General features: G+C 43.7%; 1 protein-coding gene across 1 annotated transcript; it reads left to right on the top strand.

Annotated features, from left to right (window-relative positions):
* The first annotated feature begins 3,799 nt into the window (after positions 1–3,799).
* Positions 3,800–5,110, top strand: LOC132569096 (uncharacterized protein F54H12.2-like). The gene has a single exon (XM_060235277.1). The coding sequence runs from the start codon at positions 3,800–3,802 to the stop codon at positions 5,108–5,110; it is 1,311 nt and encodes a 436-aa protein (XP_060091260.1).
* Positions 5,111–22,416: the final 17,306 nt, after the last annotated feature.

The following is a 22,416-nucleotide window of genomic DNA, read 5'->3' as shown; positions in this document are numbered from 1 at the left end:
CAGTGACGTCACTTCCGGTGACGTCACCGGAAGCTGTGCCAACCCATGCATTTTAAATGAAGGGGGCATGGCCAACTACGTCACTTCCGGTGACATCACCGGAAGCTCTGTCAACCCTTGAATTTTTAATGAAGGGGGCGTTGCCAGCAACGTCACTTCCACTGACGTCACCGGAAACTGCGTCATCAGGGTCATGACCCCAATGACGTCACCCAGGTCATGCTTCCACCACCACCACATGACGTAGCCAGGCCAATCAGCGTCTACATCCAGCCCGCCGTAACCTAGCAACCCCGCATATTTAATTAATTAAGCACCTCCTCCAGGAAATGACCTTACTGACGCACACCACGTGGCGTAGCCAAACCAATCAGCGTCTACGCCCACCCCGCCATGACCTAGCAACCCTGCATATTAATTGAGCAGGCCGGAAACCACATGTGTAGCCCCCTCCCCTGCCCCCTGCCCCAATGCCACCCACTGCAGCGTCATTGAACTTCCGCCTGTGGCACCCCACCCCGGAAATTGGGGGGGGCCGCCACTGAGAAGGCCTGAGTAGGGTCGTGTGACCCCTTTAACAACACGCCCAGTCACCCCTGGCCAATAGCAAATGGGGCCCACCCCCACCCAGCCCACCCTCACCAGGTTATTTTAGGAAAGAAGCCATTTGCTCTTGAACACACGTGCGCAGGCTCTTGCTGAGAACATGGAAACTCCGGCCAGGTCCAGTGTATTCACCACACCACCGCCATTGGGGAGGCCTAGCTTCAACAACATTGGTGCTCCCGGCAGACAGCTGGTATTTGACATCCCTTCTGCATCTACTATGTACTTTGGCGGTTTTGTCCCTATGCGCTGTTCTTACCGGGTCTCCAATGAGGCTGCAGAGATGCCTGAGCACTCTGCAACTCCAGAGGTAAATGGCAGAACAGAAAACACGATGATGCCAGCATGGGGAAGCCGGCATGATGCGTGGACGGCGCTTTCCAGCCACCCTGAAGATGAGATGGACTTGGGAATTCCCAACCCTCTGTGGTGTATTTACCGGGACCCAGCTGAGCACTTTGAAGAAGATGATGAAACTCCAGAAATTGAAGAGGCTTTAGACGAACCCACGGAACAAGAGAATGTGGTGTCAAACTCACAGGTAATCAGGTAAAACAGTGTTTGTGAAGGGGGGGGGAGTATAATGAAGGCGGGTGATGGGCTTTTTTAACTGAGCTGTTCTTTTTATTTTATTTTGACAGCTTGATGAGAATTTTATCCAGGCTTTCAGTAATCTTCACATCGGTAACCCTGTTGACATGAATCTATCGTGTGTGTCGTGTTTTTGTACCAAAGTTACCCAGGGCGACAAGAAAAAAAAGAAGAAGAAAATGAATAATAAGCGGAAGATGTAGTTCTGATACAATAAATGCATTTGTTTTATAACCTTGTGTGATCATTTCTGAGTTAAGTGGGGTGATGATGGGGGCAGCTGATGAAGAGGAGACCTTAAGACATGTGTATTATACGCCTGGTGAAGCAGGGAGCTTTGGCGGGGTGAGGTCTCTCTTCCAGGCAGCCAAAAAGCAGTGTAAAGCGCTCACTCAAAACTATGTTACTAACTGGCTTTCAGAGCAAGATGCTTACACATTGCATAAGCAAGCCCGTGTCCGCTTTAAGAGAAACAAGATCATGGTTTCTGGTCTCGATGCCCAGTGGCAGGCGGATTTAGTTGATATGCAGAAATTTTCCAAAAATAATGATAGCTACAAGTACATTTTAACAGTTGTTGACATATTGTCTAAATATGCCTGGGCTTTGGCCTTAAAAGACAAGACAGGGGGGAGGGTGTCAAAAGCCCTTAAGGAAATTTTCAAACAAGGTAGAATACCTGCCAAGCTTCAGACTGATGCAGGTAAAGAGTTTCTAAACCAGTCTGTAAGCAGTGTGTTAAAGCAGCACGGAGTCCACCACTTTTACACCCATAATGAAGTCAAAGCAGCTATTGTTGAGCGCTTCAATCGAACATTAAAAACAAAAATGTGGAGGTATTTTACTGCCAACAACACCTTCAGATATATTGACGTGCTGCCGCTGCTTATTAAAAGTTACAACCACAGCTTTCACAGGACAATCGGAGTCCGTCCTGCAGATGTAAACCACACCAACGCTCAGACAGTGTGGAAAACGCTTTATGGAGACTGTGTTGGGGCAAATTTAAAGGAGAGGTCTTTCATTAGAAAAGGAGATCATGTGCGTGTATCTAAAAGCAAAGGGGTTTTTGTAAAAGGATATGAACGGAGCTTCACAGATGAACTATTTATAGTAGAACAGGTCATCTGTAGAGGCAAGAGGCCTGTGTACTTGCTCAAAGATTATGCCGGAGACCCCATCTTAGGCTCATTCTATCCTGAAGAGCTACAAAAAGTTAAGAGTAAAGCAGACAGAGTGTATCGAATTGAGAAAATCTTAGCCTCCAAAGGAAGGGGTAAGAGAAAACAGCATCTAGTGAAGTGGCTAGGGTGGCCTGATAAATTTAACAGCTGGGTTCCTGCTTCTCAACTCTGTGATCCTATATAGAAAGAAAAAAATGGCAGACGGCAGCTTTTTTATCGTGCTCCCTAGCAACGCTTGCACAAGTGTTTTTCCACAGAACACTACAGCGGCCTTCACCACACATCTAGCACAGTCACTGGACCTTCCAGGGGCCTGGGAGGTCGGGCTTGTGGAAATACAGTATCCTCACAGCTGGAAGACACTCACTGAAGATTCCACCATTGTAATCGCTACCAAGGAGAAACAGTGGAAATACAGATTCAGTAGCGGCTATTATAAAAGCATTCCTGACCTGGTGGTGAAACTGAACAACACCATACAGTCACATTCCCCCCCCCCCCCCCCGAACTGAGCATGGACTATGACCCGCTGTGTAGGAAGATCAATCTAAGAGCCCCGTCTACTTATACCTTTTCAGCTTCTAAAGAATTGGCTCACCTTTTAGGGGCACCCCCAGATAAGGCAATCAAAAATTTAAACTTTACAGCAGACATCACAGGGGGGTTCAGCACGTTGTACATTTACACAGACATTGTGGATCACCAAATTGTGGGTGATGCATATGTCCCTTTACTGCGTTGTATCACTGTGCAAGGGGAGACTGGCGACTGTATCAATAATATCTATGACAAGCCACACTATATTCCTGTGAATAAGCATCACATAGACACCATCACTATTGAAATAAAGACGGACCAGAACAAGAACGTGCCATTCCAGTTTGGTAAGGTGATCGTGAAGCTTCACTTTCGTCCACGGAAAAGCCTGGTCTGTTAAGCACGCAAAGATGGTCATCTTAAAAAGCTACGGGGATCCTGACCTCTATAGGAATTACTACAAGAACCAGGCTGGCTATGCTCTTCCTGGGTACCATGGTGCCCCAGTGATGTATGGGGCGGGGGTAGGTGGAATTTTTCGGAGCCTTTTCAGAAAAGCTGTCCCTCTTTTGAGAAGGGCGTTTGAACTCGTGAAGCCCCATGTGAGAACCGCCGCCAGAAATATAGCCAAAGACGTAGTAGGTCACGTTTCTGGTGCTGTTCTAAATAAAATTAGTCCCCCTATGCCACAAGAGGGCTCAGGCCTCATGTACCTTAAAAGACAGCGTGGAGTTAAAAGAAAGGCATCGCGGGCGCAGCTAATTGGCCCCCCACGCCCCTTTAAAAGAAAAGCTGTGAAGCGCAAGGCCCCTCAGAAGCAGAAGGCCAAGAGAAGGGCTGGAAGACGTCTCCGCAGCCCCCGAGATATATTTTAAGCAGCTATGGCTTTTATTCACAGCGGGTCAGAAGAATGCGCCAAATCTGAACTGGACCTATTCCAAATAGCCCCTATGCAAACCAGCGTTGAGAGATGCCTATATATCGAAGTTCCTCCCCTGACTGCTTTGTCAGAATCAGCGCCACTTGACTTTTTCATCGCTGGAAATGGAGATGATTATATGGATTTAAATAATACCCTGCTTTACCTGTGCTGCAAAATCGTGAAAGAAGATGGGACAGACCTTGACAGAAATGCAAGGGTGAGTCTGGTGAATTACCCTATAGCGTCCATCTTTAGCCAACTGGATGTGACTCTGGGAGACAGGCTCATCTCGCAGTCGCATAACGCATATCCGTACAGAGGGTTTATAGAAGCTGTGCTGAATTACAGCAATGATACTCTGAACACTCAGTTCTCTGCAGGCCTGTTTTACAAAGACACCGCGGCTCAACATGAATCAACTGCCCTGGATGGGGACAACGACGGGTTTGTTAAAAGAGCAGCTCTAGCGGCTGGAAGCAGAAAAATAGATTTCCTGGGTCAGCTTCACAGCGACCTGTTTTTCCAAGAAAAACTGCTCTTAAATGGCGTGGATGTCAAAATTAAACTGACACGCAGTAAAAATGCTTTTTGCCTCATGGCGGGTGATTTAAACAGGGACTGCAAATTAATAATCTTGTCTGCCTCCCTTTTCGTCAAGAAAGTCAGAGTAGCCCCGGGTGTCCGTTTAGGCCATGCCGAGGCACTCTTCACAGCTAATGCCAAATATCCTGTGGACCGCGTGGACATCAAAGTGTTTAGCATCCCTACAGGAAGTCGTGTCAGCAACCAAGAGAATTTGTTTTGGGGGCAATTGCCCAAGCTGCTGGTTATCGGACTGGTGGATAACGAATCCTTCAGCGGGGCCCATAATAAAAACCCATTTAACTTTAAGCATTATGACATCAATTTCTTTGCTCTCTACATGGACAGAGAACAGGTACCCACAAAACCACTGCAGCCGGACTTTGAAGATGGAAACTGCGTGAGGGAATACATGCAGCTGGTTCAGGCCGCTGGAAAGCATATGAAAGACAGATCTTTGTTAGTAAACCGCGAGGAGTTTTCACAGGGCTACACGCTATTTGCATTTGATCTTTCCCCAGATCAGGAATGTACAGACCACTATTCCTTGATTAAAACTGGGAACCTGAGGGCTGAAGTGCGGTTTGCTAGAGCATTGCCTCACACTGTCAACATGATTGTCTATGGTATTTTTGACAACGTTATAGAGATAAACCACAGGCGAAATGTTTTGTTTGACTATATGTAACATGGACACCCTGCAGCTAACAACTGTGTTATCTACTAACCCTTACACCAAAAAGACTTTCTTGGGAGTGTATCCAAGCGACTGGCTCCCCAAACAGAGAGTGGATCAAAGACCAGCGGGGCTAGTTGTAAATACCCACCCACATGACCTCCCTGGAGAACATTGGCTTGCCATATACTTGACAGAGGATGGGTGCGGCGAGTTCTTTGATTCATATGGACATGCACCTAGCAGTGTTTTATTTCCTAAATCCATAGTGAGATTTTTGAGAAAAAATGCCAAAGAGACTGCATTCCAACCAAGGCAACTACAGGCATCTGACTCTGTGGTCTGTGGATATCACTGCATATTTTTTCTACAGTTGCGCAGTAAAGGACTTTATTTTGAGCAGATTCAAGAGCTGTACTCTGATTATTTAGCACAGAATGACCGAATGGTGGAGCAATTTGTAAAAAAGAACGGCATGCCCAGACATGCTCTAAACTTCTTTGTGCAACCCCAGGCATGTATATCATGCAGTGAGTTCCACAACAACAACATTGTATTTCAATAAAGCACCCCCTTGTGGACTTAAAAGCTTTTGTCTGTTCATTTTTTTTAAAAAAGTAGCCAAACAAAAAAAATTTTAATTAAAAACATTTATTTACATGATTACAAGGTTATCCAGCCAGGGGGTGTGACAGCTTTGTGTTTTTTAGATGCTCTGCAAGACAGCTGTGGCATCTCTGGAATGGAGGAGGGGTTCTTTAGGTATTCCAAAGCATGGCGATTAGCCATGTTGCCCACAACAGAAGATGGAACGTTTAGTTCAGCCATAGCCTTCATGAAAACATCCCAACCTTTAGGCTGGCGACGGCTAGGCAGATCATGTGTTTGAGTGACAGCCTTCACCAAATCCATAAGATGAGACCCCTTTATATTTTCACCTCGATATACAAAGGTTCCATTGCCATCCCAAGAAGAAATAATTTTGTTCTGTTTCATTTTGTTTAACAGTAGCTTTGCACGGTTCTTAAACCTGTCAGGCAAGCTGTCTATTATCTCCTGGGAGACCACGTCAGAACTCGTATTGGTTTCTCCAGAGGATGTCTCTGGCTGAGGCAGAAACAGGTTCAGTTTAGATTTTTCAGTTTCCCCCTGCTTCACGTGAGCTAAAAATTTTTGCAGCAGAGTATCAAATAGGCTTATTTTTTGGAACTCTGTTAAATCTTGCCTTTGAAGAACACCCTTCATTTCAGTATCTAGGGAATGCATTGCATTAGCTCTGATGTTCTCCTCCTTAAAGGGCAATTGGTTCCTTAATTGTTCCAGCTGGTGGCTAGGAACCAAGTACATTTTTTCGGCATATTCCATCACCTGCTTGTTAAAAGGCCAGTTAAGAGAGGAACAGCAAAGCTTAACAGAGGCCCTATAAAGCCACCAGATTGTTTCACCGTTTCTTCTTTTTCAGTGGTACTCTCTTGTTACTCAGTTTCTTAATGAAATGTCGCCTTTTCCTCAAGACACACAACTGCCTTGGTGAAAAAGGGATGTTCCCTTTTAAAGTATTGAGCGCAATTTCTGATATAGCCACGACCAGATCATCTGAAGCTGAGCATAGAATGGCTTTCTTTTGTTGGGGGGTAGTCTTGATAAGCAGTTTTAGGAGGGGCAGATTCCTCTTTATACGGCCGGACATGTTGACCCTTTGGAGGATTCAGAGGTGACAGACTGTTTAGCGTGCCGTCTGTTTCCTTTTGTGCTCACTGGAGGGTTGTTTTGTTTTTAAGACATACGCAGCAGGCCACTGGGGCGGGAAAAGCCCCGTTCTTAACCTCAATTAATCTGGCGTGCACGCATTTAAATCCACCAGCAGATACCCATAAGGTTTTTGTGTTGCATCCTCAAAGGCCTCCCAAAAGAATTGGAACTTCCCCGGGTACAGTTGGCGGGCCAGAGTGGCAATCTGTAATTTGTTCCTGGTGTTTTTAAACAGAACCATGTATTTTGTATTTAAGCTTATGGTTCTGGTGCTTTTCCCACGAAAGAAAATATTCTGAGTAATAAATATAATGCTCAGATTCCGATGATGCACGTATTTGGTGAAGGCTCTCTCAATTTCAGGGTTTTGACAAGCAGAGTCCTTCAAATCATCTACTATGATCAGACTTTATTACCGGGGAACAATTGATCATCGTTTAGGGTTTCAGGCAGCCCCTCCACAAACTTTACAGAAGTGAATTTACAGAGGATTTCATCATACAGATTCTGCCAACAGCTGTAAAACCACACGACATTATCAGGTGATACAGAAAGTACATGTTGAGCATGGTCCAAAATATTTTTTACAAAGACGCTCTTGCCGCAATTGCTAGGCCCTGCCAGTACTGCAGAAAATGGATGTTTCCACCGCACATCCATTTTAAAAGCCGTATGGCAATGTTCTGTAGTTGTCCACAAGGACCCTCTTATCATAAACTACTTTGAGGGTTTTTTTAAGTGGCCCTGTCTCAATAAGCCACTGATTCTTTTTCCTTATTATGGAGTGCCGCTGGACTCTGATCTCTTTAGAGGTCTGCTCGGCACTGTAATCTAAGACCAGGTCCTTCAGAGTATTAAAGTTAATTTTTTCGCAGTTAGAAACATTGAGGGTGATGCCTTTGGCTTTCATGCACACCTTCCCGCCTGACGTTTTGTAACCATAGGTTTTTGGCCCTGCTGATGTGAACTCTGTGATATGTTCACAGGGTGAAATTTCCAGTGTCAGTTCTCCCAGATAATCCCCGAGAGCCGGCATAAAATCCCCCTCCCTACTTACAAAAATGACTGAATCGGTGTCATGGTAAAGAACGCGGTCCTGTAGCTTGTCTAAAAGTTCATACAATTCTAAGCATGCATAGGATGTTGTAAAACATGCAATCAGAACATTCGTGTTGCCAGCTAAGGTAACTGTTTCTTTTGCGTGTTTCCAGGACACGCTTGCTGTTTCATCGTCAATTATGTCAAACCCTGACACATCATATGCTGGGGAAAAGGCAAATTCTAGAAGCTTGGTAGCATCCCTCACTATGGTAGTGTTTACCAAGTTTGAACGCTGCCCAAACTTCCCCCACAATGAATTTAGAAATAATTTGGCAATCTGCCTCTTTGCAGGATTGACCGCTATGTGTTCAGGACGCAGCTGAATACTTTCTTTCTCTAGGTAATCCTGTATGTATTTGGCCCTTTCCCCCTCATCCTTGCATCAGTTAGGATAGCCAGAAGACTCCTGTTTTTGCCGGAGGTGCAATTTAATGTATTCCGAAAACAGGTCTTCAGAGCTGTCCTCAAAATGCCAAACCTCGCTAATAGAAATTATCTGGTACCCCTTCTCGAGGACCTTCATTAGTTCCACTGTGCACCACACGCCTTCTAATGCTCTTTCCAGTGAAGAATGCAAACAACGCTCTTGCTGCTTAATTTCTGCACATGTGCGACAGAGGGGGAACAGAAGTTTGCCCCCCGACCTGTAGGGTAATACAGGGAAAAAGAGACCTTGAGGTGGCAACACCTTCAGTTTGACTAGACCAAAATATTCAGATATGGGGGCAAAGTCCTTATAAATAATTTGGGGGTGCCCAATTGGATATTTCTTTGTCTTATTAACAAAAGGGTACAGGCTGGTGAAATCATAGTAGTGTATTTTTTCACCAGCCTCAGCCTTGTAATAGAGGCAAATGGCATTTGTTCTGCCCCCAAAGAGAGCATCTCTGGGGAGCAGTGGTGACGGAAATTTCTTCTCACTCAGAAAGCCTCCAAGTTCCCTGTCAGCTGTAACCATCTCCCTCCACTCATGTTCCCATATGGACCTAACAGCATATCCCTGGCTTTTCAAGTAACTTTCTTTCTTCAGGGTTCTATAGCGTAAATCGGCAAAGGATGAATCTGTCAGGTGGTTTCTATCGGTGGGGCTGAAATATGTGGGACAACCATGGAAAAAGCACCTGTTAAATTCAAAGGCTGTCGGCTGCCCCTCAACCATCACAAAACCGTCAAGAAAATAATTTCCTACTTTTAGTTCACCACCTTTCAGGGCGTGCTGTATCTGGAGGCCCTCCTTGTGCTCAATATACATCAGCCACTGTATGGATGGTGTTGAAAAACGCTTTTCTTGCCTGTGGTAATGGTCATGTGGCAGGAGGGCAATTGTATCAGTTTTAAAAACATGTGCCTATACATTGCCATGCAAACCCCAGCAAGAGTTACGTGATTAAAGGGGTCAATTCCTGACATGGATATAATTTCCTCCCTGTACAAGAGACAAGTTTTTCACAGGATTTTAACATCCTGCTGACAATAATAGGCCAGATCTTTTTGTAGGTTAAATTCATTGCTTTTGTTCTCTGTGTACCAGGAAAGAAACTCTGCTTTCTCATCCTTCAGCATGTTATCAACCCCGTAATCCGCCATCTTAGGCATCGGCCCAACATACCCCCAATTAGCAGCTGTGTTAAAGAAATGGGGGAAGAACCCTTTGCAACCCGAGAAGCCCATGGCCTGTGGCAATTTGGCTAGCTTCATTGGCAAGAAGTTTAAGCTATCCAGAAATCTGATGTTTAGCTTCTTAACCGTGATGCACATGAGCTTCCCCCCTTGCGTAAGCAGGTCGACTTCCATCTTTTCTGCTAATAATTGCCTAATGATAAAGTAATTATCATACCCCTTCGCATTATGAGCTAGGAAGCTATAATTCTTGAATTTCTTGTTGATGAATTTTTTAACAAAGCTTGTCACACAGCCCTCTCCTTTAAATTCCCAGGTATCACTTTCCTTTAGCGCCATTGCATAGATATAATTTGGAATATGTATGCCAGTCTCTTGCATACATTCGAAATCATAAAAAATATAATTGTTGCCAATTTCAACCTTTTCAAGAGGAGGCATGAAACAGCGGTGGCTATTTATATCCCCAACAGGCTCTTTGCATTGCTTACACCAGCGAACACGGCATGTGTGCTTCTTTGGAGCATAGGATTGACATGATTTACAATATATTTTTGTTTTACAGATATCTGTCAGATCCCTGTGTTTTTCAAGACAGAGCCGGGATTTACAATAAACTTTGCAGTTATTGCATTGTATTTCATGCTGAGGCCTACATTTGGGGTCCAAACACATGCGACAGCTGTATTTACACATATGTGAATGGCTATAAACATTACCACACACCTGACAATAATTTTTCTGGCCAAAAAACCCTTTCAAATTAATTATTCCGTAATAATGATTCTCATGATTCAAAACAAAATGGGTCCTCTGGTATACAGGAAGCCCTGTTCTAAAAATTTCCCAACCTTTACCGCCATTGAATACCACTCCGATATTTACCTTTAAATGTTTTTCAAAGGTGGCAACATCTGATAGTAGTATCTCTTGCTCATCTGAAAACCCTAGCTTTCTGTACAACACCCGCGCCCTTTCCGTTAATTCAGAGATGGTCACCAACTTCTCTGACATGACACCAATGAGACTTATCCCAAAGCAAAGAATACGGTTCCCATGATCAGGATTTAGTAAATGCTGCCGCTTCTTTTTTATAACTTCGCTATAGAGGACGGTACCAATGACCCTCTTACCCCTTCCTCCCCTGTTCCTTATCACCATCATAATTAAATGCAGGGTTCCATGAAGATGAATTTTGGCATTACTCTGCATGAGGTTTGACATCTGATTTATAAATTCATCAGCAGGAAAGCCACCTGCTGGCCTCCTTACAGAATGCAGGGGATCACTTAGTCCTGCCCCATCAATATGGAGCTGCACTAAATCACCATCCTGGACTCTGGCTCTCATATCATTAAGAAGCCCCTGAATAGCTTCACGTATTGCCTCTTGTATGAGGACGGGGTGGCTTAACTGTTCTAAATTTACAAACCTGAAGGCCTCGGAATACTGATCCATTGGCAAGTTTGCAAGATGTTGTTCCCACTCTCCAACTTTTTGTAGGTAAACCTTTGGTGTGTCGGGGTTAGAGGAGTGCTTTTGTGGGGGCGACGAGGGACCTTGTTCAGCAGCAGCATTGTTATTTGGCAAAATGGAGGTGGCAGCAGGCTCTAGGCTGAGAGAGGCACCGTGAACTGAATCACCATTTGTACACTCAGAGTCGGGGACTGCATTGTTATTTGGCAAAAGGGAGGTGGCAGCAGGCTTTGGGCTGAGAGGGGCACCGTGAACTGAATCACCATTTGTACGCTCAGAGGCCCTGACTCTGCTAAGAAACTTTAAAAGAGAGTCACTTCTTTTTTGTCTAGATTTAAACTTTTTTGCATTCTTGAGGTGCTTTTGAAGGATTCTTTGCCAGACCTTTCTCAGTTTCAAATGTTTGCTTTTCCTTTTTTGCGTGTGACCATGCCTCCTGACCTGCCCTCCGCCTATCTGCAGGGATCCCCCTTTTGGACATACAGTAGAACTTTGTAAAATTCTTTCACAGTCTTTCCAGAAACGAACAAGACAGTCTTTTAAAGCAGCATTTAAGGGCTTGTAACAGCCAACTTGCCCCCAAGAATGAAACCTTGTGGCCTGTTTGTTAAGTATTTGCACAGCAGCTGTTGTAATGCCAAGCAATTTCAACAAAGTCCCACATATCTCATTAAGAGGGGCATCTGCAGTGATATTAATGTGGGGCTGACAGCCTCTAGCAATGGTGCGCCCTCCTTTCCCTGCCAAATCAGTTTGTAAAATATTTTCAGAATTTTCCCAGAAAGCCATAAGGCTGCCTTTAAAAGCACCAATGAAGACATCTACACCCAATGATTGCAAACTGTTTGCAAGGGCAGCAAGTTCTTGCAAGTCAGCTGTGGTAGTTACCAACAGTTTTAGCATGCTCCCACACATTTCCCTAAAAGATGCATCAGTGTTAGGATTGCCAATTTTTTGCTTCTTAGAGTTTGGCTCAAAAGCACAGTCTGTTTGGGGTGCATGTTTTCTTTTCACGTTACCACGTCCTTTCGGCTGGGGCAGGGTGGAAGTCTCCAGCTTGGCTTCCTGTGGTAGGACACGTCCAGAACTCAACGGGGTGGAGCGCCTTGTGTTCTGAGGAAATCTCTGGTTTGCAACATCTTTAGGAGAAAAAGATTCAATGAAGATAAATGTCAAATCTCAGCAAAAATATAGTGTGTGTGTGTGTGTGTGTGTGTATGTGTATATATATATATATATATATATATATATATATATATATATATATTTAGAGAGAGAGAGATAAAAACACATACCTTGAAGGGTTCCTTTGTGTTTCATAGCACCCCCTAGCATTTGCTGGTCTGGTCTGTTTTGCTTAGAGCCCACATCAGATCTGCGCCTTTTCTCATCTACAGTGGTTAGGCACAATGTTACAATTCATTCCCCCAACCATATAAAAACTAAACATTAAGCGTGCTTTTTAAAATCATAATCCAGAACAGGGAATCAAAAATTTAAAATGTACCAGCCAATGATTTCAAGTGTATCTTGGGTTCCAACAGGGATAAGGGCGGAGATAAATTTTCCTTAGAAGGCCCAACATCATCTTTGTCAGGGGCTTGTTGGCCTAATGAAAAAAAAATTAGCTTTTTCATTGTCAGCCTCTTTTTTAAAAGCATATTGTAAAATATATAAAACCAAATCTCTGCCATTCAAAGGAGCCTCTATAAAGGATAAATAAATATCCTTGCAGCTTGCAAACGTCTGTTAAATTTAAAAAACAGGAGTAGATCTCCTCTTTCTTCTCATTAAGCATGCTTGGGGGCAATAAACTAGCTGCTTTACAAAAAGTAAAAGGATTCAAACAGACAAATTTACAAGCCTACTTTTACATCTGTCTGTTTTAAGCACCACTAAATCAAAATTACATGCAGTATTAATTTCTAATCACATAGAAAACAGAGTAGCACATGGCTTACCTGCAAGCCTTCAGGTAAAAGATGTCTTCTCCCCTTCTTCCCTGGGTGAAAAGGAAGTGACCCACCCCTAATCAAGACCACTATTTTGTGTGAAGGAGCGCTGTGATTGGTTCTCCTAGTCATGTGACTTGCTGATCCAATAGAGATTGTCCATGCGGCTGGAAATCCCGCCCCCCTCCTCCTTTCCCCTCTTACATGAAAAAGCAGGAGACGCATGGAAAAGAGGTGAGGTGTTTTTTCAGAATACATTGCAATATATTATATATATATATATATATATATATATATATATATATATATATATATATATATATATATATATATATATATATATATATATATAAATAGTCTTTCCTCCCCAGGATTTCTTTAAAAACAGTAGCCAGTAAAGGGGGGTTAAAATGCTGCTAGATTTAATCAGTGTACAGCCTCCTTTCTCTCCCTTACACCCCCCCAACTTTTTTTAAAAAAACAGTAGCCAGTAAATGGGGGTGGGGGGTAACCATGCTAGGAATTTTTAAAATGCTGCCAGATTTAATCAGCGTGCAGCACCCTCCCTCCCACCAGGCCTTCATTTCATGGGGGCATGACCTCTGCATCTGATATCAATATGGGACAAGTCCAGACATGTAATGACAGCATTGAGTTCTTTAAAAAGGTTCCTTTTTATTTTACAGACAGCGACAAATGGAATTGCAGTCTATTTACAGGTTTTATTTCAAAACAGACATTAAAAAGCAGCTGGAATATATTTATTTACATAACAGAAACGCCATTTTATTTTTTCTGGCACAGAAAAAATGAACGAAAATGCAAATCTTTGATATAGCCTTCAACATATTTAACCATTGTACTGTCAGAGTTTTTCAAAATTGTTTCAAGTGTTTTACGAGAATTTGGCGAGTCCCCGACTATTTAACAAATCAAATATTTGGTCCATATTCTCTTGAGTGAAGTGTAGACATTTCAATGAATAGGCAACTGGGGTCACAACTTGCATTATAGAATGTATTGACATTTCATCTATAACAAATTTCACCTTGCGGTCTAGCATCTGTTTAGACCACGATAGACATGCGTGGGATCTCTGCCCGGGGGATTGAAGCTGGCATCCTTCACAAGAATCATATAAAAATTCATTGATACAATGCATTGTTATTGAATAGACCGCAGCATGAACTAATGCTGACATTGCTGATTTCCGTTTTCGGGGTGGCATACAGTCAGAATCTTCACAAACTTCCATGTTTAAAAGCTTTCTCATGGCAATGACTCGTTCCCCGGGCGTCATGCCAAATGGAATTTTTGGCTGTTCCTGTTAAAAAGACAGCATTTATTTTAGTTTTACAAGCCTTGACAAGCCCCCACACCCGCCACACAACACTAAACAACTGGGGTCCATACCTGCTTGGAGATTTTTGCCTCTGAAGGACTATTCTCCTCTGGGGCTTCAGCCAATTTTAAATCTGGAATTTGTGGCCCAATGCAGGCAGAATACTAGAAAATTAAAAGCATATTTTTTTTCAGTTAAAAGCACTATGCAAAGCCTGTTTTTCCAATAACCTTTTCTATTCCCCCCTACCCCCACCCCTTTCCCCCTTTCCAAAATTACCTGTGCCATAGAGTTCTCGCCTGGAATCAGCTCTTGGGAATCAGGAATCTCTTGGAAAACCTGGGTGCTGTAGGGAATAAGTTCCTGAGTGTCTGGGAAATCTTCCAGGAGGCCTTGCAAAATTTGGGAAACGCCATTTTTAGATAGCATGTCAGCTGTTGTCTCCCCGCTGTCCATACTAACGCGTGACTTTTCGTCAAAAACAGGCCCCGGGAAATGGAGCTTTGTAGGAACAAATTCTTTATCCTTTTTAAATTTTGTCTCACCAATGGCGGCGGGCTGGAAAGTACCTTGGACCTGGCCGGAGTTTCCATGTTCTCAGCAAGAGCCTGTGCACGTGTGTTCAAGAGCAAATGGCTTCTTTCCTAAAATAACCTGGTGAGGGTGGGCTGGGTGGGGGTGGGCCCCATTTGCTATTGGCCAGGGGTGACTGGGCGTGTTGTTAGAGGGGTCACACGACCCTACTCAGGCCTTCTCAGTGGCGGCCCCCAATTTCCGGGGTGGGGTGCCACCGGCGGAAGTTCAATGACGCTGCAGTGGGTGGCGCTGGGGAAGGGGGCAGGGGAGGGGGCTACACATGTGGTTTCCGGCCTGCTCAATTAATATGCAGGGTTGCTAGGTCACAGCGGGGTGGGTGTAGATGCTGATTGGCCTGGCTACGCCACATGGTGTGCGTCAGTAAGGTCATTTCCTGGAGGAGGTGCTTAATTAATTAAATATGCGGGGTTGCTAGGTTACAACAGGGTGGACGTAGACGCTGATTGGCCTGGCCACGTCACGTGGTGTGCGTCAGTAAGGTCATTTCCTGGAGAAGGTGCTTAATTAATTAAATATGCGGGGTTGCTAGGTTACGGCGAGGTGGACGTAGACGCTGATTGGCCTGGCCACGTCACGTGGTGGTGGTGGGGCATGACCTGGGTGACGTCATTGGGGTCATGACTCTGATGACGCAGTTTCCGGTGATGTCAGTGGAAGTGACGTTGCTGGCCACGCCCCCTCCATTAAAAATTCAAGGGTTGACAGAGCTTCCGGTGACGTCACCGGAAGTGACATCACTGGCCATGCCCCCTTCATTAAATATGCATGGGTTGGCCATATACTACTCATGTGGGTGAGTGAGGAATCAAACCTGATTCTCCCAGGCTGTGCAGTCTCAATCCACTCTCAATGCACTTTCTAACTGGATTTTACTGTGTGAACTGTGGCAAAATCCAGTCGGAAAGTGGATTAAAACTGCATTATTTAGCATGTGTGACCACAGCCCCAGATAAGAATCCAACGCACTTAACCACTACACCAAACTGGCTCTTGGAGCGAAGGAAGCAAAGAAAGGCGAGAAAGTGGGGGATTCTAGGAGGACAGAGAGCAAAAAAAGTGTGGAGGAAGGGAAGGGGGGGGGGGATAAGAACATAACATAAGAGAAGCCATGTTGGATCAGGCCAACGGCCCATCAAGTCCAACACTCTGTGACACACAGTGGCAAAAAATTTTTTATATACACACATACACTGTGGCTAATAGCCACTGATGGACCTGTGCTCCATATTTTTATCTAAACCCCTCTTGAAGGTGGCTATACTTGTGGCCGCCACCACCTCCTGTGGCAGTGAATTCCACATGCATAAGTGCACCCACAAGTCCTCACATGCTCCGCAATGTAGAACTGGGCCCAGACTGGCAACAAACATTGCACAACTGGGCAGGAAAAGCTGAAGACGGGAGCAGATAAAGGTAGGCTGGTGGGTGGGTGGGAAGAAGAAAAGGAAGTGGGGAAGGGGAAGAGTATATGGGGGTTTTCAGAGAAGGGAAAGAAGAAACAGTGAGGGTGAGAAAAATGAGATGCCACGCACAAGTCCTTGTAGGTTTCCTGCTTATTGGTTTATATTTTTGCCAACAGTTGCAATTTGCCCCCTTTTTTCTGTTGGGTTTATTTGCATTGTGTAAACATTTATTTTACACAATTGTGCAAACATTTACACAATGTATACAATATTTGTATGTATCCTTTATGCATACAATCGATGATAGTAATGACATTTATTTATTTACTTACTTATTCACTTCATTTATACCTTGTCTAGCTCTCGAATGAGGACTGAAATCAGTTCTCCTCTTCTCCGTTTTATCCTCACAACAACACTACAATGTGGATTAGGCTGAGAATATGTGACAGACCAGGGTCACACAGCTTTTTCCATGGTAGAGTCAGGATTCAAACTTGAGTCTGCAAGATCCTAGTCAAACCACTATACTTAACTGATACATAATTAACACTGAAAATACATACATTTTACATTAAAATGATGCTCAGAAAAGAAAGTAATGAATCAATACAGAGGGAAGGCAAAATTACATCCTAAATCGAAAGGGGATTTTTCACTTTGAAATAGTAGGAATGATAAACCTGAAATTATTTAAACTATGGACACAATTTGTGATGGGAAAAATCGCTGATGGTCTAAACCCTCATTCCTGTGATTATAACAAATAGCACCTTTGTAGCTACCTGGCTCCCAATTCTGCAATATTTAGCTGAGAATGAGATTATTCCATCTAATGTACACTTCCAGGACTGCATTTATATCTGAGCGTATGGTCACTAACAATTTCTCTGTTGGGGTTATATACTGGCTTAATGCCCCTAATAGCAGGAACATGGTACTTGCCTTCTCTTTACAATGTAGGCGTTATTACTTCTTTCCTTCACCTGTTTTTTCCCTGATGATATGTGCTTTTTAATGAAATAAATTTATTTCTTTAAAAATATGAAATTGTATCTTCTGCTTCCTCCCTTTACTGTGAGAAAAAAGCATAGCCAGAATTTAAAACAACAAACAAACCATACTGTGTGTGACATTTGTATTGTTAGAATGAAGACAGAGGGGCATGGTGTTAAGGCAAGAAATGCTTGCAGTGAACAATATGATAGCCCTCTATTATATTCCTTACCACCTAGGAAGATAGAACCATGAGAATTTCACATCTTCTGCACACCATTCTGTGCAGATCCCCTAGTTGCCCCCTCATTGCTTGCCTCCAGTCTTGCTAATTCTCCCAGTTGATTTGGAGACTTCCAATTTGGGTAACACAACTACCCTCTGAAACTTGTCTTGGGAAAACTTTCAATCATTATTATTAGATGCCTCAAGGTGCTTGCCATATTCCTTACCTACACTAAAGGAACTCATATTATTCTTTCCACAAGAGGGCATTAGACTAGCTTAACTCCCATCTGCCTACCTGCCAACAGAAAAGTCACTCAGGTCCACGAGCAGATCAGTAAAAAATGGTTGCATCCCTTAGCAAAGAGGTACACGCCATCCTCTCTATAACAATGTGTTGATAACAGAATCAGATTCATAGGTGCAGGATAAATGTTCCCCATCTACCACCACATCCATGGAAAATTCCTGATTCACCTTATAGCTAACATTTCAATCTTATATGGCTTAACTTTCCAGATGAGCACCAGAGACGGTTGTTTGGAGAGCCAGTTTAGTGTAGTGGTTAAGTGTGTGGACTCTTATCTGTGAGAACCAGGTTTGATTCCCCACTCCTCCACTTGCAGCTGCTGGAATGGCCTTGGGTTAGCCATAGCTCTGGCAGAGGTTGTCCTTGAAAGGGCAGCAGCTGTGAGGGCCCTTTCAGCCCCACCCACCTCACAGGGTGTCTGTTGTGGGGGGAGAAGATATAGGAGATTGTAAGTCGCTCTGAGTCTCTGATTCAGAGAGAAAGCTGGGGTATAAATCTGTAATTCTTCTTCTTCTTTTTGTGTGCTGTGTTGTTTTTAACATTTTTTTTAAAGGTAAAGGTAGTCCCCTGAGCAAGCACCAGTCATTCCCAACTCTGGGGTGACATTGCTTTTCACAATGTTTTCACAGTAATGTTTTAGTCTCCTATTAATTGTATTTATTATTACTTCCTTGCTGTGACCCACCCTGAGCCCACTTGTGGGGAGGATGGGATATAAATTCAAAGATAGATAGATAAATCCTTTATGAGCATATCTGACCAAAGAATGGTAATTCCTGGAGACAATTGCCTAAGCATCTTTGAGTCATCTATAGACTGCACACTGAGAGCAACCCAGATGATTTAAAAGGTTTTTTTCTCCATCAAATGGAAGACCTTGGGCCTGTACTGCAACCTTCAAACACTACCTAAGGAAAATCTACAGGTGACCATAAATCATGCTATAATTTATAATCTATTCTTTACTGACAATGAAACTAATGCTTTACTGGGATCGAAAAGTGGAGCATCAGGTCAATCTCCAAGCCCAAAACACAACTGAATGACTACAAATGAGCACCTAAATAGAGGCATATTGCACCTTCATACCTATAAGCTACACCAATGTCTAAAGTTCACTCATATGTTTTTATTGGTGCCTAAAGGCTATCTGCCTATCACTTTAGACTTTCTGCCATGAAACCGCCAGATCTGTCTCAAAATTCTTTTAAAACTCTAGAGTGCTTGCAGAACCATCTTGCAGGCCTTTCCACTATTTTAGTGATCAGTGTAAGTCCCCCCCATTATAATTATGTTGGCTAAGAAGGGAAACAGTAGTTTAAAGAATAGTGTACAATACAGTCATATGAACATATGAAGTTGCCTTATACTGAATCAGACCCTCAGTCCATCAAAGTCAGTATTGTCTAATCAGACTGGCAGCGGCTCTCCAGGGTCTCAAGCTGAGGTTTTTCGCGCCTATTTGCCTGGACCCTTTTTAGTTGGAGATGCCAGGGATTGAACCTGGGACCTTCTGCTTACCAAGCAGATGCTCTACCACCGAGCCACTGTCCCTCCCATATTCAATATTAGGGGCCTGATCTACACAGAACCAAATTCAGAGCACACATCATGGAAGAAAATGGCAGCTTTGGTGAATGGATTTGATATTATCTATCTGCTGAGATCCTTCCCCAAACTCCACTCTCTTTTGGCCCATTGTGGGGGAAAATACAATGGGCTATAGAAAAAGGCTCTGGGTGAGTGCCCCCCACCTTTGCTGTCTTCCCATCTACCCAAGTGAAGGCATTCACTTCCTCCACATAAAGGGGAGCTGATCTCTGCCATCTGGAGAGCAGTTGTAATTCTGAGTGATCTCCAACCCTCACCTGGAGATTGGTGACAATGGTTCCCTGGGAAGAAATTGCTGATTTGGATGGTAGAGTCTATGGTATTGTACCTGTCTGGGGTCCCGGCCTTCCGCGAATCCACCTTCTGCAGGCTTCACCTCTTAAATCTCTTGGAGTTTCCCAACCTGGAATTGGCAACTGCTAAATCACACTGGCTGTCAGAGGATGGCTGCTGCTGAACAGCAGCAAAATACAAAACAAATATCACCGGTACATATCACCAAGTTACATATCTCATAAGTTCCACAATGCTCCAACTGTCCTTAAGTGGCTGAAAACCACTATATTACATTCAATACAATGTTTAAAAATAGGTGGTCCAACGGAGAACTGGTTTGCTTTGAAAGCTGTTTTGGATCTCAAATCCTTCTTCTAGGGACCATTCTTATGAATATTGTACAATTTTCCAAAAATATTCAGTCAATAACCATGTCATTCCTGAATTCCTAGCTTTCTCTAATTTACACGCATAATAGCGGGAATACCATAGTAAATACAATCCTTGTCAGCAATGCAGGGACACGCTCCTCAACAATCCTGTGAGGTAGGTTAGGTTGAAAATCTGTGACTGGTCTGAAATCACCCCATCAGCTTCCACATCAAGAACCTGGGCCTGGCAGACCCTGCTCTGAAGCCCTAACTCCTATGCCCTCCTCAAACTCTACCACAGAATCTCCAGGAATTTCCCACCAACCCGGAACTGGCAGCCCTAGTCAGGACTGCCCTCCCTTGGAGGCCTTAAGTGTTACCTTTCAGACCAGCACACTCTCTCTGATAATGTTGTTGGTCTTAAACACAGGACTTCAGTCTCTCTCTGTCTTTCTTTCCCTCCCTCCCTGTCTGTATCTGGTCTGCTGCCAGGGGACACCATTCCCCCTCCCAATCTGTGGCTGTTTCCCTTCCAGAGGGGAGCTCTCAGCCAACCAAGGGAAGGCTTTCTCTGGCTCTTTGCCTCCCTCCCTCAGCCAATCAAGGGAAGGGTTTCTTTCTCTCCTCTGTGAAGCAATGTGACAGGCAGCTCAGCCAATGGGAGAATAGGGATCAGGATTGGTTGCCTTTTACTGACAGAATCGGCTTGGCTGGCTAGTAACTCAGGTGGGAGAGAGCCGTGGACTCAACCAATGGCACACAAGCACTCTTGATTGATGGTTTGATGGGCCAACAGTTAATGCAGTCCCAACCAATGAGGGAGCTCCATTTTGCCAAGATGAAACAGTTTTTATTTATATAGAATGATTGTCTTTGTTTTGTTTGTATATACAGGTTATGTAAGGAGACAGCAGGAAGGTTTCAAAGTGTTACTTTTTTCCAATTGATAAAGTAAGTGATGGTTGTTAAGGGGAGGTTAAAAGATCACTCAAGAAAAGCCATCAAGGTCAGAATAGGTTTTCAGTTAGGAGGGATGATCCTAGAGTCTGCAATTCCAGAACCAATCAGAACAAGCCTGGACCAAGTGTCCACAGTCAATTGATCAGAACCTTCCTGAAAGACTATGTAAGGGGGCACTTGAGAGAGGCAGCTGGAAGGCAGAAGATCTTTTAAAAGTACTAGTGAAGAGATCTATCAGCTGAGGCTTTCCAAGAGCATGATGAAGAGGCTGAAGGAAAGGAGAATTCATCACCAAAGAGAAGGCAGAAAAAAGAACATAGATAGATTAGGAATAGGCTAGAAGATCTGTGGCTGAAGAGATGGAACAAATGCCTCAGTAATATCAGAGGGAAGTCTATGAAGCAGTCTGAAATAGTTCTCCACTACCATCAACAAGAAGTTTCCGGGCCAATCAGGACATTTTTTTTATCACTAAGACTATAAAGTTCTAACAGGAGTTCAGGAGTAGAAAAATCTAGCCTTTTTATCTTAACTGGGAGAGTGCTATTGGAACTTCATAGAATTATAGAGCTGGAAGGGGACATACAGGCTATGTAGTCCAACCCCTTGCTCAACAGGATCATCATAGAGCATCTCCCAACAAGTGTTCATCCAGCCACTCTTAGTGACTGCTGTTGAGGGGGAGCTCACCACCTCTCGTAGTAGCTGATTCCACTGTTGAACAACTCTTCCTGTAAAATAGTATTCCCTGATATCCAGCCGGTATCTTCCCACACTTAATTTAAACCCATTATTGCAAGTCCTCTCTTCTGCTGCTAACAAGAATAGCTCCCTGTCCTCTTCTGACAGCCCTTCATCTTGACAACAGTCCTTTTACTGAGGGATGAGAGGCATATACATTTGATTTAAAGTTATATATATTCTATTTATTTTCAGGGGACCTGACCAACAACCTGGTGAGGCTTGCAAAACTTCGGGGTATCCTCAGGTCATCACAGGCACATCTAGGAATTTCTCAAGCCAGAGCTGGCAACCCTACTTGCAGCCCCTTTCTTTCATGGAACAATGCAAATGGATACTTGTACTACAAAGTTACTTTCATACCAATTCATGTCTATTATCTTCTCCTAAAATACAAATTAGAAACTATCTTCTCCTTACAGTTTTTTTTTGGGGAAGGCATTGTAGAACTACCACTCTGCGCCATGGGGCATATATATCTTGTTCCCAAGTGATTATTACAATTTTTGAATCTACTTGGCTCTGTGCACTGTTATTCACTTGAATTAGTATAATGTTCTTTGTAGAAGTGACTTGGAAGTACAG

Source organism: Heteronotia binoei, chromosome 3 (genome assembly GCF_032191835.1).
Source record: "Heteronotia binoei isolate CCM8104 ecotype False Entrance Well chromosome 3, APGP_CSIRO_Hbin_v1, whole genome shotgun sequence".
NCBI lineage: Eukaryota > Metazoa > Chordata > Lepidosauria > Squamata > Gekkonidae > Heteronotia > Heteronotia binoei.
This window is presented reverse-complemented; position numbering and strand designations above follow the sequence as displayed.